We start from the raw sequence: 14,427 nt of genomic DNA, 5'->3' as shown, positions 1-14,427 counted from the left end.
TGAAAGAGTTGGCAGGTGAAGGTTGCAGATTCAAACATCAGTCATAATTTCTGTTCCCTCTCCATCCCAGAGTTTTACACAGCCAGGCGTTTGCAATCAGCAGGATTGCTGGCATTTAACTGATTACAGAAACTTAATATGTACCCAAGTTTTGTATCACCGTTCTACGCTATCTGCTGATATTTACAATTTAACCAGTTCAATTATTTATTCAGAGAGATACCAAAGTTGTTGGCAGCTGATAGATCTACCTTCCATAGTTAAATGTCCAATTTGCATAGTTACTGGGATTCAAAAACAAACAAATATATTTTTAAACTGAAGGGGGAATAAGTTAACGTACAAGTTTTGAAAGTTTATTAAAACTTTAATTAAGATAATACTTTTAAAGTTTGCAATTAATATGAAAATATTGGGAGTGAAACTGCATGTAAACCTTTACCCTTCGAGATTACAATTGTTCACATATTAAATAATGACCATAACACAAGGATTGTTGTTATCATTGATTCTGTAACAGAAGACAGATTTTCCCAGAACATTCAATCCTTTCCATCAGGATCTTTGTAATATAAGTATAAAGGACTCCACCGTGTCAAATATCTGTCGGTTATACATTGTAGTTGTTGGACAGATTCTCCCAGAAAAACCTATTGCTTCCATCAAGTTGACAGCAGACATGACATAGGATATAGAAACTAACTTCAAACTGTAAACTATACAAATTACCTCAATAGTCTGGGTCGGAGAAATTCTCATTTTTCTTTTGCATGTTTTATTGTATGGACTGCTCATTAATGGTTCATATTTCAATCAGGTTCTTACTCCTTTCATATCTACAGATTTTCTCATAATGCTATTATGCTCAGCCAGTTTTGAAGTTATTGCAATGTTACTGATGATAGCATTCTAACCTGTAAAAGAAACTTCTTCATTAGATCTGATTGTTGAACAAAAGCCCTCATGGTTTTGGAAGAATTGCATGTGAACCTCAATTTTAACAATCTTTGGTGAAATTTAGTTACAGAAGGGGTTAAAGAAAATACTAATCCATAAAGAATAAATTAAACTGTTATTTAAACTAACCACATCAGTTCTTGTGCATTCATCAGGACAAGCTGATGGACTTTGAATAATCTTTTGATTTGATTTATTATTGTCACATGTATTAACATACAGTGAAAAGTATTATTTCTTGCGCGCTATACAGGCAAAACATACCGTTCATAGAGAAGGAAAGGAGAGAGTGCAGAATGTAGTGTTAGAGTCATAGCTAGGGTGTAGAGAAAGATCAACTTAACGCAAGGTAAGTCGACTGAGAAGCCAGCTATTTACGTTACATTCATGTTCATGTCACACTATCTGTAACCCCCACGACTTGCCTGGGCTTGCAAAATCTCACTAACTGTCCTGGCTGGAGACAATACACATCTCTTTAACCTGTGCTTGGCCCTCTCTTCACTCACATTGTCTGTACCTTTAAAACTTGATTACCCTTAAAGACTCGCATTCCAACCATTATCTTGTAAATTGAGTTTGTGTCTATATATGCCCTGTTTGTGAACACAATTCCTCACTCACCTGATGAAGGAGCCTGAGACTCCGAAAGCTAGTGCCAAATAAACCTGTTGCACTTTAACCTGGTGTTGTGAGACTTCTTACTGTGTTCACCCCAGTCCAACGCCGGCATCCCCACATCATAGTCACATATTGACCAGATCAGGTAAGGACTAGAGGCTTTAGCCTGTAGGCCTATCTTTTAGTCTGTACCTGAAGCATCTCTTCCGTAAATATCACCCACTGTTTTGTTACAGTTTTTTTCTGTCAGTCCCGGGTTCCATTTGACCCTGGCAAGACCCCTTCCCACCACATTGAAATTAGCGTTGTTCCAATTGAATGTTCTATATTGGATTGGTCCCTGTTCTTCCCCATTGATACTCGAGAACTTCTGGCAGGATGATCACTCTCAGAGCTCCCCCACAATTGCTTCACATTGTCCACTTCATTGGATAATAGTGACCCAGTTAGGGTTTCAGACATTTCAACACTTTCATGGTCACTTTTACTGATACCATCTTTTTGTTTCTAAATTCTTCTAAGCTGGGGTCAAATGATCAAACTGTCATTGCGCAATCTAAAATAACAATCACAAACAATTCAACGGCTTTTCTCTCATTGGTGGGTATCTCATACCTATTATGTTGGATGGTTTTTGATTCCTTCCTGACCGAACAATTAGAAAATACAGTGAAGAATAATGCCAAGCATCGAAAAGGCAGTCTAAAAATAGGATGGTGCCTAAGACACAGGGAGCAAGATGATTCTGAACACAAATATTTACACATTCAAACCAAGGCAGGAATAACAAAGGTAAGATCACATGACCTGAGTTATTCTATAGTTCTCCAAATGGGGAGAGAGAGAGACAGAGGAACAATTCTTCAGGGAAATCTCAGGGATGTACAAGAACTACAGAGTAATTTTAATGAGGGACTTCAACGACCCAAATATCAATTAGAATAATGTTAGGGTAAAGGGTAAGGGGGAGGAATTTCTGAACTGTGTTCAAGAGAATTTTCTTGATCCGCAAGTTCTCAGTCCAACAATAAAGAAGGTTTTCCAGGATCTGAACCAATGAAGTGGACAATGTGAACCAATTGTGGAGGAGCTCTTAGAGTGATCATCCTATCAGAAGTTCTCGATTATCAATGGGGAAGCACAGGGACCTATCCAATATAGAATGTTTAATTGGAACAATGTTAATTTCAATGTGGTGGGAAGGGATCTCGCCAAGGACAAATGGAACCAGGGACTGACAGAAAAAACTGTAATAGAACAGTGGGCGATATTTATGGAAGAGATGCTTCAGGTATGGGCTAATATCATTCCAACAAGAGCCAAAGGGAAGGAAGCTATAAATAAGGCTCCTAAAGATGAAGGAGATAGAGATTCTGATGAAAAAAAAGGAGAGTGTGAGATGCATATCAATAGGTTGAGAGGAAAGGTGAAGAGGAAAATAAGACTGGTATAGAAAGAGTATAAGAATAAAATGACAGTTAATATATAAGGGAACACAAAAATCTTCACTTAACTGTGGAAAAAAGAAATTAGCACTGCTCTAGTCCTCAGGAGTTGAAGAGCCTCGCAGCAAATTAAATACATTCAAAATGTAACCAGTGTCATAATCTGCATACAGTAAACTCCCACAAGCAGTGATAATGAGCAGATAATCTGTTCCCTTTAGTGATCTTGGTTGAAAGATAAATATTTGTCATGAGGTCACTGAGGATAACTCCCTCAAAATAGCATCATAAGATACTTAACGTTTGGCTGAGAGAGCGCATAAGAGCTCGGGTTTGACAAGCCCTCCCAAAACTGCATCTCCAACAGTGCAGCACTCCGTAGTTCGACACTGGAGTGTCAACTGGGTTCTGTGCTCGCGTCTCTGAGTTGGGACTTGAACCCAACACCCACTTATTTAGAGACAAATGCACTATCAACTGAGGCATGGCTGACATCTTGGTCATCTTAATCATTCAAACAAGTCTCACTTAATGTTAACTCATTCCTCCTTGGAAACAGCAGAGAGTCACGTGGGAAAACGGTTTAGGGTGCAATGTGTCATTGTGTAGGGTAGCATCCAAAGGTGAAACTAGATTTAAGGCAGCCAATGCTCTGTGCAGGTACGGACATGAGCTGTAGGAAGCAGGATCCGCAAAGCACCAACATTCTTGACATCCTGCAGTACCTATTTGATGTGAGCTCGTTAATGAATGGGAATTCTGAACATAATCCGAGGAAATTAACATTTCTTGGCATCTTAGAGAAATAAAAGTGAATTTGACTTCTCGCAAATAAACCAAATGTTGGGGGGAGACATTCTCTGACCTTCCTGATATTTTTGTTCAGGTCGTCCAAGTTAAGTAGGAAGATGTGATCCCTGGCTCCCAGTAGCAGTTTCCCTCTCTCCTCATCAAGCAGCAGGGTTTGAAAATCAAAACCCTCAGCAGACCCCAGGAATGGAATGCAGCTGTTGGAAACAAGCAAATCTGTGGGAAAAGAACAAGAATCTTTATGTTATTCACATTGTTGATACATCCCGCCTTTGTTTCCTTTACATATACAGTAGCACAGCATGTTCGCAATTCTGGAGTTTGTGTATGTTCCACATTATTATTAATAATAATATTATTCCATATCATTTGCCCCTTATTTGCAAATCTTGACAGACTTAAAATATATCTTTATCCAACAAGTATAAGAACTATTACAATCTGAAATTGTGATATGTAAATGCTTTTACAGTTGGGAAAAGCCTATGGGGTATAGTCATTGGGTATTCTAAGCAGCTATATGAGAATATTATAGAAACATTTTCCACTCAAATGTTTACCTTAAGGAAAGAAATGTTTGCTCTGATTTAGTTTCAATCCTGTAATATTTGAACACTTTGCTCTACATTTTTGAAATTTCTATTTGAACTATTGAAACAGTAACATTCCTGGACAACCCTTGGTAAGCCAAGTGTTTACTGCAATTCTAAACTGTTACCTCATCCCTCTGTCACAGAATAACATTCAGCAGCAAGTGTTCGATTGATCTTTATCGCAAACAAGCCCCACAAAATCACATCTCACCAAGCCCATAAAACCAAAGAAATATCACCGGAACCATCGGTCCCAGTAGAATTCTTGTGTTTCACTGAGGATTTTACAACTTATGTAAATACATCTACAACTTTCATTCACTTGTATAAAACTGTGCAAACTCCAAATTCCATTCCATGATTTTGCTACGTCACCAGAGCACATTCAACTCAGGACCAGTGACCATAATTCTACTCGTTTTAAGATAGCTAAGGAGAATGATAGCATAGTCTGGCCCAAAAGTTAAAATTCTAAGTTGGGGCAATGCCAATTTTGATGGTATCAGGCAGGAACTTTCAAAAGTTAATTTGGGGAGTCTGTGGGAAGGCAAAGGGACGTCTGGTAAGTGGGAGCTTTCAGAAGTGTGTCAACCAGGGTCCAGGGTAAGCACAGTCCTCTTAGAGTGAAGGGCAAGGCTGGTAGAAGTAGGGAACCCTGGATGACTTGGGATATTGAGGCCCTGGTCAAGAACAAGAAGGAGGCACATGACATGCATAGGCAGCAGGGATCAAGTGAATCCCTTGAAGCGTATAGGGTGTGTAGAAGTAGAGTTAAGAGAGAAATCAGGAGGACAAAAAGGGGACACGAGATTGTTTTGGCAAATAAGGCAAAGGGGAATCCAAGAGCTTCAACAAATACATAAAGGCCAAAAGAGTAACTAGGGAGAGAGTAGGGCCTCTTAAGGATCAACAAGGTCATTTATGTACAGATCCACAAGAGATGGGAGAGATCCTAAATGAATATTTCTCATCAGTGTTTACTGTTGAGAAAAGCATGGATGTTAGGGAACTCGGGGAAATAAATAGTGATGTCTTGAGGAGTGTACATATTACAGAGAAGGAGGTGCTGGAAGTCTTAAAGCACATCAAGGTACAATACTCCCTGGGACCTGATGAAGTGTATCCCAGGACATTGTGGGAGGCTAGGGAGGAAATTGCAGGTCCCCTAGCAGCGATATTTGAATCATCGATAGTCACAGGTGAGGTGCCTGAAGATTGGAGAGTGGCAAATGTTGTGCCTTTGTTTAATAAGGGCTGCAGGAAAAAGCATGGGAACGACAGGCCAGTGAGCCTCACATCTGTGGTGGGCAAGTTGTTGGAAGGTATTTTGAGAGACAAGATCTACAGGCATTTAAAGATGCAAGGACTGATTAGGGACAGTCAGCATGGCTTTGTGAGTGGAAAATCATGTCTCACAAATTTGTTGAGTTTTTTGAAGGGGTAACCAAGAAGGTAGATGAGGGCAGTGCAGTTGATGTTGTCTACATGGACTTTAGCAAGGCATTTGACAAGGTATCACATGGTAGGTTGTTGCATAAGGTTAAATCTCACAGGATCCAGGGTGAGGTAGCCAATTGGATACAAAATTGGCTTGATGGTAGGACAGTAAGAAGTCTCACAACACCAGGTTAAAGTCCAACAGGTTTATTTGGTAGCAAATATCATAAGCTTTCGGAGCACAGCTCCTTCGTCAGATGGGGTGGATATCTGTTCTCCAACAGTGCACAGACACAGAAATCAAGTTACAGAATACTAATTAGAATGCAAATCTCTACAGCCAGCCAGGTCTTAAAGCTACAGATAATGTGGGTGGAGGGAGCATTCAACACAGGTTAAAGAGATGTGTATTGTCTCCAGACAGAACAGCTAGTGAGATTCTACAAGCCCAGGAGGCAAGCTGTGGGGGTTACTGATAATGTGACATAAATCCAACATCCCGGTTTAGGCCGTCCTCATGTGTGCGGAACATATTAACATTGTACCCACCGAGCTGTAGAGATTTGCATTCTAATTAGTATTCTGTAACTTGATTTCTGTGTCTGTGCACTGTTGGAGAACAGATATCCACCCCATCTGACGAAGGAGCTGTGTTCCGAAAGCTTATGGTATTTGCTACCAAATAAACCTGTTGGACTTCAACCTGGTGTTGTGAGACTTCTTACTGTGCTTACCCCAGTCCAACGCCGGCATCTCCATATCTTGATGATAGGAGCCAGAGGGTGGTTGTAGAGGGATGTTTTTCAAACTGGAGGCCTGTGACCAGCGGTGTGCCTCAGGGATCAGTGCTGGGTCCACTGTTATTTGTCATTTATATTAATGATTTGCATGAGAATATCGGAGGCATGGTTAGTATGTTTGCAGATGACACCAAGATTGGTGGCATAGTGAACAGTGAAGAAGGTTATCTCGGATTGCAATGGGATCTTAATCAATTGGGCCAGTGGGCTGACGAACGGCAGATGGAGTTTAATTTAGATAAATGCGAGGTGATGCATTTTGGTAGATTGAACCAGGGCAGGACTTACTCAGTTAATGGTAGGGCGTTGGGGAGAGTTTAGAGCAAATTGACCAAGGGGTACAAGTTCATAATTTCTTGAAAGTGGAGTCACAGGTGGACAGAGTGGTGAAAAAGGAATTCAGCATGCTTAGTTTCATTGGTCAGAACATTGAATACAGGAGTTGGGACGTCTTGTTGAAGTTGTACAAGACATTGGTAAGGCCACACTTGGAATACTGTGTACAGTTCTGGTCACCTTATTATTGAAAGGATATTATTAAACTAGAAAGAGTGCAGAAAAGATTTACTCGGATGCTACTGGGACTTGATGGTTTGAGTTATAAGGAGAGGCTGGATAGACGGGGACTTTTTTCTCTGGAGCGTAGAAGGCTGAAGGGTGATCTTATAGAGGTCTATAAAATAGTGAGGGGCACAGATCAACTAGATAGTCAATATTTTTTCCCAAAGGTAGGGGAGTCAAAAACTAGAGGGCATAGGTTTAAGGTGAGAGGGGAGAGATACAAAAGGGTTCAGAGGGGCATTTTTTTCACACAGAGGGTGGTGAGTGTCTGAAACAAGCTGCCAGAGGTAGTAGTAGAGGCGGGTACAATTTTGTCTTTTAAAAAATGTTTAGATAGTTACATGGGTAAGATGGGTACAGAGGGACATGGGCCAAATGCGGGCAATTGGGACTAGCTTAGGGGTTTAAAAAAAAGAGCAGCATGGACAAGTTGAGGCGAAGGGCCTGTTTCCATGCTGTAAACCTCTATGACTCTATGACTTATTTTGGGTTAGTCAGTTAATTATCATTTCTGGATATGAGATTGGGTGAGCTTTGAGGAATTGGTTGTACTTCTGACTTATGGTCAACTCAGAAATTCAAATGAAAAATTGATGTATCTCAAAGGCGAAAGAACCCAGAATATCGACAACTTCAACTTTAAGGTGTGGTGAACACAGAATGCATCACATGTTGTGCACGGTAAGAGTTGAGTTCAACTGGAAAATCAACAATCACATTTTGCTTTTCAATCCATTTCCCCAGTGTAATTTATAAATATTAAATGGGAATGTCCCATTTTGCACTCTGATAATACGGCCAAGTCAGTGTAAGAAATACCAATCTCTCGATTTCATTGAATTTGCTGAGAATTAATTGAATCTTTTCCTTAAGTTGATTGTGGGCAGGATTTTTCACCTAAAGTTGGGCGAAATGGGGGTCATGATCCTGCAATGTTTGCGAAACAGTCACCTGGCTGTGATTTTCCCCATATTGGCCAATTTGTGGCTGGAGCTATGATGCGCTCGCCGTCCAATTAAGAATAGTGGGTGAGCTATTGAAGCACTAGTGAACCAACAGAAGCACCCCCCCTCCAATACTCCACCCCCTCCCCCTCCCCCCACCCCTCCCTCTCCCCCCGCCAACCCTGAAGAAGATGAAGCCTGTACTTCAGGGGCGAGTAAGAGAAAGCACTCCTATCTCGAGGCACTCTCCAACTTTCTAAACTTCCACCTCAGTTGCCAAGCCACCAGTATGAAGGGGGATTCCCTCCGCAGGGCAGCTTGTAACTATGGCCAGATAGACAGGGTTCACCCAGCCCGGTCCAGCACCCAGCAACCCCTCTGGCTGCCTCCACACCATTTCCAGAAGCGATAGGCCTGGCTTCACTTAGTGCCCAGAACAAAAATCCAAATATTCGGGAAGTTTCTCCCGAGTCAGGAATTTTCCCTATTCGGCACATCCAACTCGGGAGCAAAGTTTGGCCTGAAGTTTCAGAATCTCAGCCTTCTAATCCACTCTTTCTCATGAGCAATGGAGTTTGCCCCTGCCACCCACATCCAGCCATTAATCATATTTTACAAAGCTCTCCCCTTTGACCTCTCTCCAGCAATTAGAGGAACATTTTGTGGAATTATTGCTTCAACCACATTCTAAAACAAAAGATTTTAACCCCTCACTCCAATTTGCTGCATTTCCTCCACGAACTACAACCACTTTCCATTCCACCGCTTGCTATACTGTCCCTCAAAGGCTACCACACCCAATTTAATTCCCATAACACAGTAACACCCCAAACTGTAATTCACATCTACACCACTTCCACTACCAGCTGTGTTTGAGGATTTGGCTCTTCGATGCCTCAGTCTTCTCATCCAACTGATCTGATTTTCTCTCTTCATCACTCTTTCCTTCCTCCTGCTCCTCCCCATCCCCTCTTCAAACATTTTAAGCTCCTTCTGTCCCACCTCACATGCATGTTTCCCTCCCGCTCTCTGCACAGTTTCCATTATTCTCACCTTCGAACCCTGACTGACTGAATAATTCAAATTGGTCGTTATTCATTATACAACGACATGGCCGATAGGTTAGGAGTTAATTAAATCTGTTCAGCGTGTGAGCCAAACAGGGAAATGCTGTCGAATGTCAAATAATTACTTGTAACTAAAAATATCAAAATCAATAGGAAATTAGATTTCAGTTATAAAATATTAAATCACTTCAGTGGAGGTGTGAGATTACAGGCTGTGGAATTACTTTGGGGGAGTTTATGAAAAGTAGAGACAGCTATTTCCACTCAGATGAAGGGGTATAAAAGGGCTGCTTGTCAGCTGGGACTGATTAACCGTCTGCAAGCATGTCACACACAAAATGAGCTTCTATATATAGCTCGCATATCTAAAATTCACTTTTTCCTTTCAATGACTTCCATCATTTTCTGAAATGATAACTTGTTCCGTTTTTTTATCGTTTAATTAATCGATGCTGAATAATATCACGAGTCACTGGGTTATCAGCTGCTGTAATCGCTGCTGTGTAACCTCTGGCACAATCTGTTGCTGCTTTTCAGTGACAGGGACAACAGAAGCTGTTGCTTCACCTCAGCAATCAACTAATGGAGTGACGCCGGCACTCCAGCTGTCCCTTCCCATTTCTGCTCAATTAATCACATCTGAATGTGTCGCACTTCCATTTTCCTTCAATGCAGAAACTTGCCTTTCCTAAAGAGAGTGTCCAACTATTTCAGAGTTCCCAGCGAGCTGCTCTATTATGCCTTCCCCACTCTGAGGGGCTCCACCTGTTGTTATTTTCCAATGCTGATTGACAGGTCCAAGTGTGCAGAGTCCCAGCAATTAGGACATTTGAAAGGAAGGCAGGTATTCCAGTGCCTGCATTGTCCTGAGCTTTAACTGAACTATTGTCTTGCATCTGACATTGGGATCTCAGGTATTCTATATAAGTTCAGATAAGGTTAACCCATAGAGTAGTAAATACAATAGCTGTTTCCCATCCAAATGATTGCAGATATAAGATTTCCTGTGTCTTGCTGGGCCTGTCAATCAGTATTGCTAACTATGAGATGAGAGCTCCACTGGAATCAGGTATAACATCAACATAATGTGCCAGTGAATCTCTTGATGAGTCACAGGATACTTTGGCTTATAACGTTGACTTGTTAAGCCTCAACAATAAATACCTTCCTGCTCTGAGCAAAAATCGAGACCCCCTCCCCTCCCCCCACAACATGTCTCCTTTCCATTTGTTGCTCAATTCCTATTCTCTTTCCATATCCCAGCCCTCAATAAGCTCCTTTTGCACCCACTGCTGCAGGGGATCTCTTGCTTAAAGAAAGAATGTATTTCCATTGCACCTTTCATCACCGCAGAATGGCCCATAGTGCTTTACGGCTAGTGAGGTCATTCCAAAGAATTGTCACTGTTGTGGGAAACGTGACAAAAAACTGCTCCAAACGGCAATATGTTCAGAACCAGATAATGTGTTTTTATGATGTTGGTTGTGATTGGAGAGGTGGCTCCAGAATTGGACTCATCAATCACACCAGGACCGACAGAACCCATGATCAGTGACACAGAGTTTCTCAAATGGACAATCACACTCGTTAGTGAGTGATTGCCATCGAAGGTGGTTCAGGGATAACTGTTGACCAGGACAATGGGAAGAATTCTTTTAATTTTCTTTGAAATTGTGCCATGATTTCTTGCATTACCACTTGAGAGGGCAACAAGTCCTCACTTTAACCTTCTATCCAAAGGACAGCATCTTCAACAATGCAGCACTCCCTCAGCCATGATCTTTGTGCTCCAGTTTCTGGGATGGGACATGAACCCACAACCTTCTGATTGAGAGGTGAGAGCGCTCCTTCAGAGTCACTGCTGACACCAATCACATGCGCATAGCTCCAAGGTGAATGTATGAACAGGGGAGACGAGAGTATCAAGGGATATAATTTATGACTTTGTTCAGTGATTGCACAAATATACATCTCTTAAATCAAATAAATGTATAAATTTGTGACAACACTGGGGAGTAAGATCCTTGGAACAACAGTGTAAATGGGGTCTGTTTGAACTCAGTACTAAGGCCAATGGCCGTGCTGAGTTTGGGTTTCCTGTCAGTGTGATATATATCCCAGCCCTTTACCCCCCCTGGCAGAAATGGAATCCACTGGAATTGGGAGCAGGAGTTCTGCATCTGGATTCCCCCCCCCCCCCCCCCCCCCGCCCCCGCAAATAACCCCGGAGTAGACCAAACTCCCGAAAAATCTCACCCATAGCTTTCGTTGAGAGAAGCAGATTTTTATTTTTTTTAGCTGTCAGTAAAGTAATTTCAGTGTAATTAATGAATGGGCCCCATTCATAACAGGAATAATCTGAATCTAAAAGAACAAAGAAAATTACAGCACAGGCTCAGGCCCTTCGGCCCTCCAAGCCTGCACCGACCATGCTGCCCGACTGAACTAAAACCCCCTACCCTTCCGAGGACCATATCCCTCTATTCCCATCCTATTCATGTATTTGTCAAGATGCCCCTTAAAACTCACTATCGTATCTGCTTCTACTGCCTCCCCCAGCAGCGAGTTCCAGGCACCCACCACCCTCTGTGTAAAAAAATCTGCCTCGCACATCTCCTTTAAACCCTGCCCCTCGCACCTTAAACCTGTGCCCTCTAGTAATTGACTCTTCCACCCTGGGATAAAGCTTCTGACTATCCACTCTGTCCATGCCCCTCATAATCTTGTAGACTTCTATCAGGTAGCCCCTCAACCTCCGTCGCTCCAGTGAGAACAAACCAAGTTTCTCCAACCTCTCCTCATAGCTAATGTCCTCAATACCAGGCAACATCCTGGTAAATCTTTTCTGCACCCTCTCCAAAGCCTCCACATCTTTCTGTTAGTGTGGCGACCAGAATTGAACACTATATTCCAAGTGCGGCCTAACTAAGGTTCTATAAAGCTGCAACATGACTTGCCAATTTTTAAACTCAATGCCCCGGCCGATGAAGGCAAGCATGCCGTATGCCTTCTTGACTACCTTCTCCACCCGCATTGCCACTTTCAGTGACCTGTACCTGTGCACCCAGACCCCCCTGCCTATCAATAGTCTTAAGGGTTCTGCCATTTACTGTGTAAACCTGAAAGAATCAGTTTTGTTGTAGATAATAATTGTTGTCCTACTCATTTGTCCAATGACTTTTAACACTCCCTGGATCTAATTTTCCTTTCTTTAATATTATTGCATCTTCTTTCTGTAATCGAGTTCCAGGTGCATCTGTGTGTTAATCGCTTGTGATAATCATTTAAAAAAGTAGAGATAATTAGTACCTCGGTAATGATAGGAAGTTTAGCAAATGTGAACAAAGAGTTTGACATTTTGGCTGGAAGTTTTCTCCACAATAAAATGGACCAAATTTCTCATATTTAATTCTTACAATTAAAAACACTGATAAACTGAAATGGATAATGAAAGAAAAACTACAATAAAAAGATTATCGCTTTCCTTGTGTCTACAATGTCTACCGCAGCCTTCATAAATGCAAATCTTTTAAGGGCAATTTGACACTAATTAAGAACAATATCTTCACATTCTTCTTTGACCCATGAAAAGTGCAGAACATTGAAATCAGCACATGAAACATTGCCAAATATTCATTGAAGAGATGGCATTTCAGAATTTTTTTAAAAAGTTACCCATTAAAATCATTAGAGTCTTTCTTCAAGCTCATGGTTACATCTGACCTGTCAAAACCAACAACAGATTAATGGCTGATCAAAGAACTGCATCAGAAACGAAATTAAGTCGGATCCCGGGATGGTAACAGACTTCCTGCTACATTTATCATTTACATCAATACAACTGAAGTCATGGCCAAAGATGTGGGCATCTTGCATTCGCAGATAGCATCATCTTCAATCAATCTGCACCTTCCTCAAACATTGATGCTTTTGTACAAAAATATGTAGAACATGAGGGATGATTGAATAAGACTGAACGAGGTGAAATGCTTTACTCTGAGCAGCATGTTAATTCAGAGTCCTGGCTTGGTGTCCAGCTGGGATTTACATTTGTAATCTGTCACAAAAGTAAAAATAAATAAACGCTGACACTTACACAGCAATTTCTTTCATTTGTTTGTGGGATGTGGGCGTCACCAGCATTTATCACCCACGCTAATTGCCCTTGTACTGAGTGGCTTCCACGGCAATTTCAGAGGGTATTTGAGAGTCAACCACATTGCTGTGGGTCTGGAGCTACATGTAGGCCAGACCGGGTAAACGGCAGATTTCCTTCCCTAAAGGACACGACTGAACCAGACAAGTTTTCACAAGAATCGACAATGGTTTCATGGTCATCAGTAGACATTTAATTCCAGAGTTCTTATTGAATTCAAATTTCACCATCTGCTATGGTGGGATTCGAACCCCAGGTCCCCAGAGCATACCCTGCATCTCTGGATTACTAGTCCAGTGACAATACCACAACGTCACTGCCTCCTTAAAGGATAAGAGAAGGCAGGACCAGAGAGATACCAGAGAGATCAACTACTTTTATTATACAGAAACATGATCTATAAATGTATAATAAGTTATTCCTGAAAGGTAGAGAGCTTTAAATTCCACTCTCAATATTAACACTCATGGTTCCTACTGCCCTGCAATAGAAACACTAGGAGACTCAAGGATTAGTCTGCCCAATCATCCTCCATGTAACAACATTGATTGCTGATTCTGGAGCACAAAAGGACACGGCACTTATTAAGCGCAGCAGCCAGGCAACTCAGACTAGGGCCAGGGTGGAGGAAGAGATAGACAGTAAGAGCTGATGTATGGCAGCCATCTTGCTTTGCCCAGGTAAAGACGAAATAAAGCTGACAGAAAAACAAGGGAGGAAAGTTCAGTGTGAACCTTCAGTTCTTCAATGAATACTTCAGGAACAGAAGCTGTGTGAGAATGGTATTTGGAGAATGGATGTGACTCTTATTACAGAAAGGACTGGAAGGACAATTGCAAGACGTGTTTTGACAATTGGATTTGCAGATTTTGTTTGCTGCACAGTATTTGATCAACTTTCTGTACAAAAAGTCAACTTAAGAAATTTATACTTCTTGGCAATGGTGAGTTGCTCTTATCAATAATCTAAAATATTAAAGCACTTGTAAATTTAAATTTTCTTGTTCTATTTTTCAGTCTTATCCTAATTCTGAAGC

At 41.4% G+C, this 14,427-nt stretch overlaps 1 protein-coding gene across 3 annotated transcripts in view; it reads right to left on the bottom strand.

Annotated features, from left to right (window-relative positions):
• The window catches only part of LOC144508105 (semaphorin-3D-like), a 283,772-nt gene that overhangs the window by 205,616 nt on the left and 63,729 nt on the right, over window positions 1–14,427 (bottom strand). For all 3 annotated transcript variants that reach the window (XM_078235999.1, XM_078236000.1, XM_078236001.1), the window contains exon 3: window positions 3,889–4,049. In XM_078235999.1, the coding sequence (XP_078092125.1) occupies window positions 3,889–4,049 (161 nt within the window). The remainder of the gene's footprint in view (window positions 1–3,888; window positions 4,050–14,427) is intronic.

This window comes from Mustelus asterias, chromosome 19 (assembly GCF_964213995.1).
Source record: "Mustelus asterias chromosome 19, sMusAst1.hap1.1, whole genome shotgun sequence".
NCBI classification, from domain to species: Eukaryota; Metazoa; Chordata; class Chondrichthyes; order Carcharhiniformes; family Triakidae; genus Mustelus; species Mustelus asterias.
This window is presented reverse-complemented; position numbering and strand designations above follow the sequence as displayed.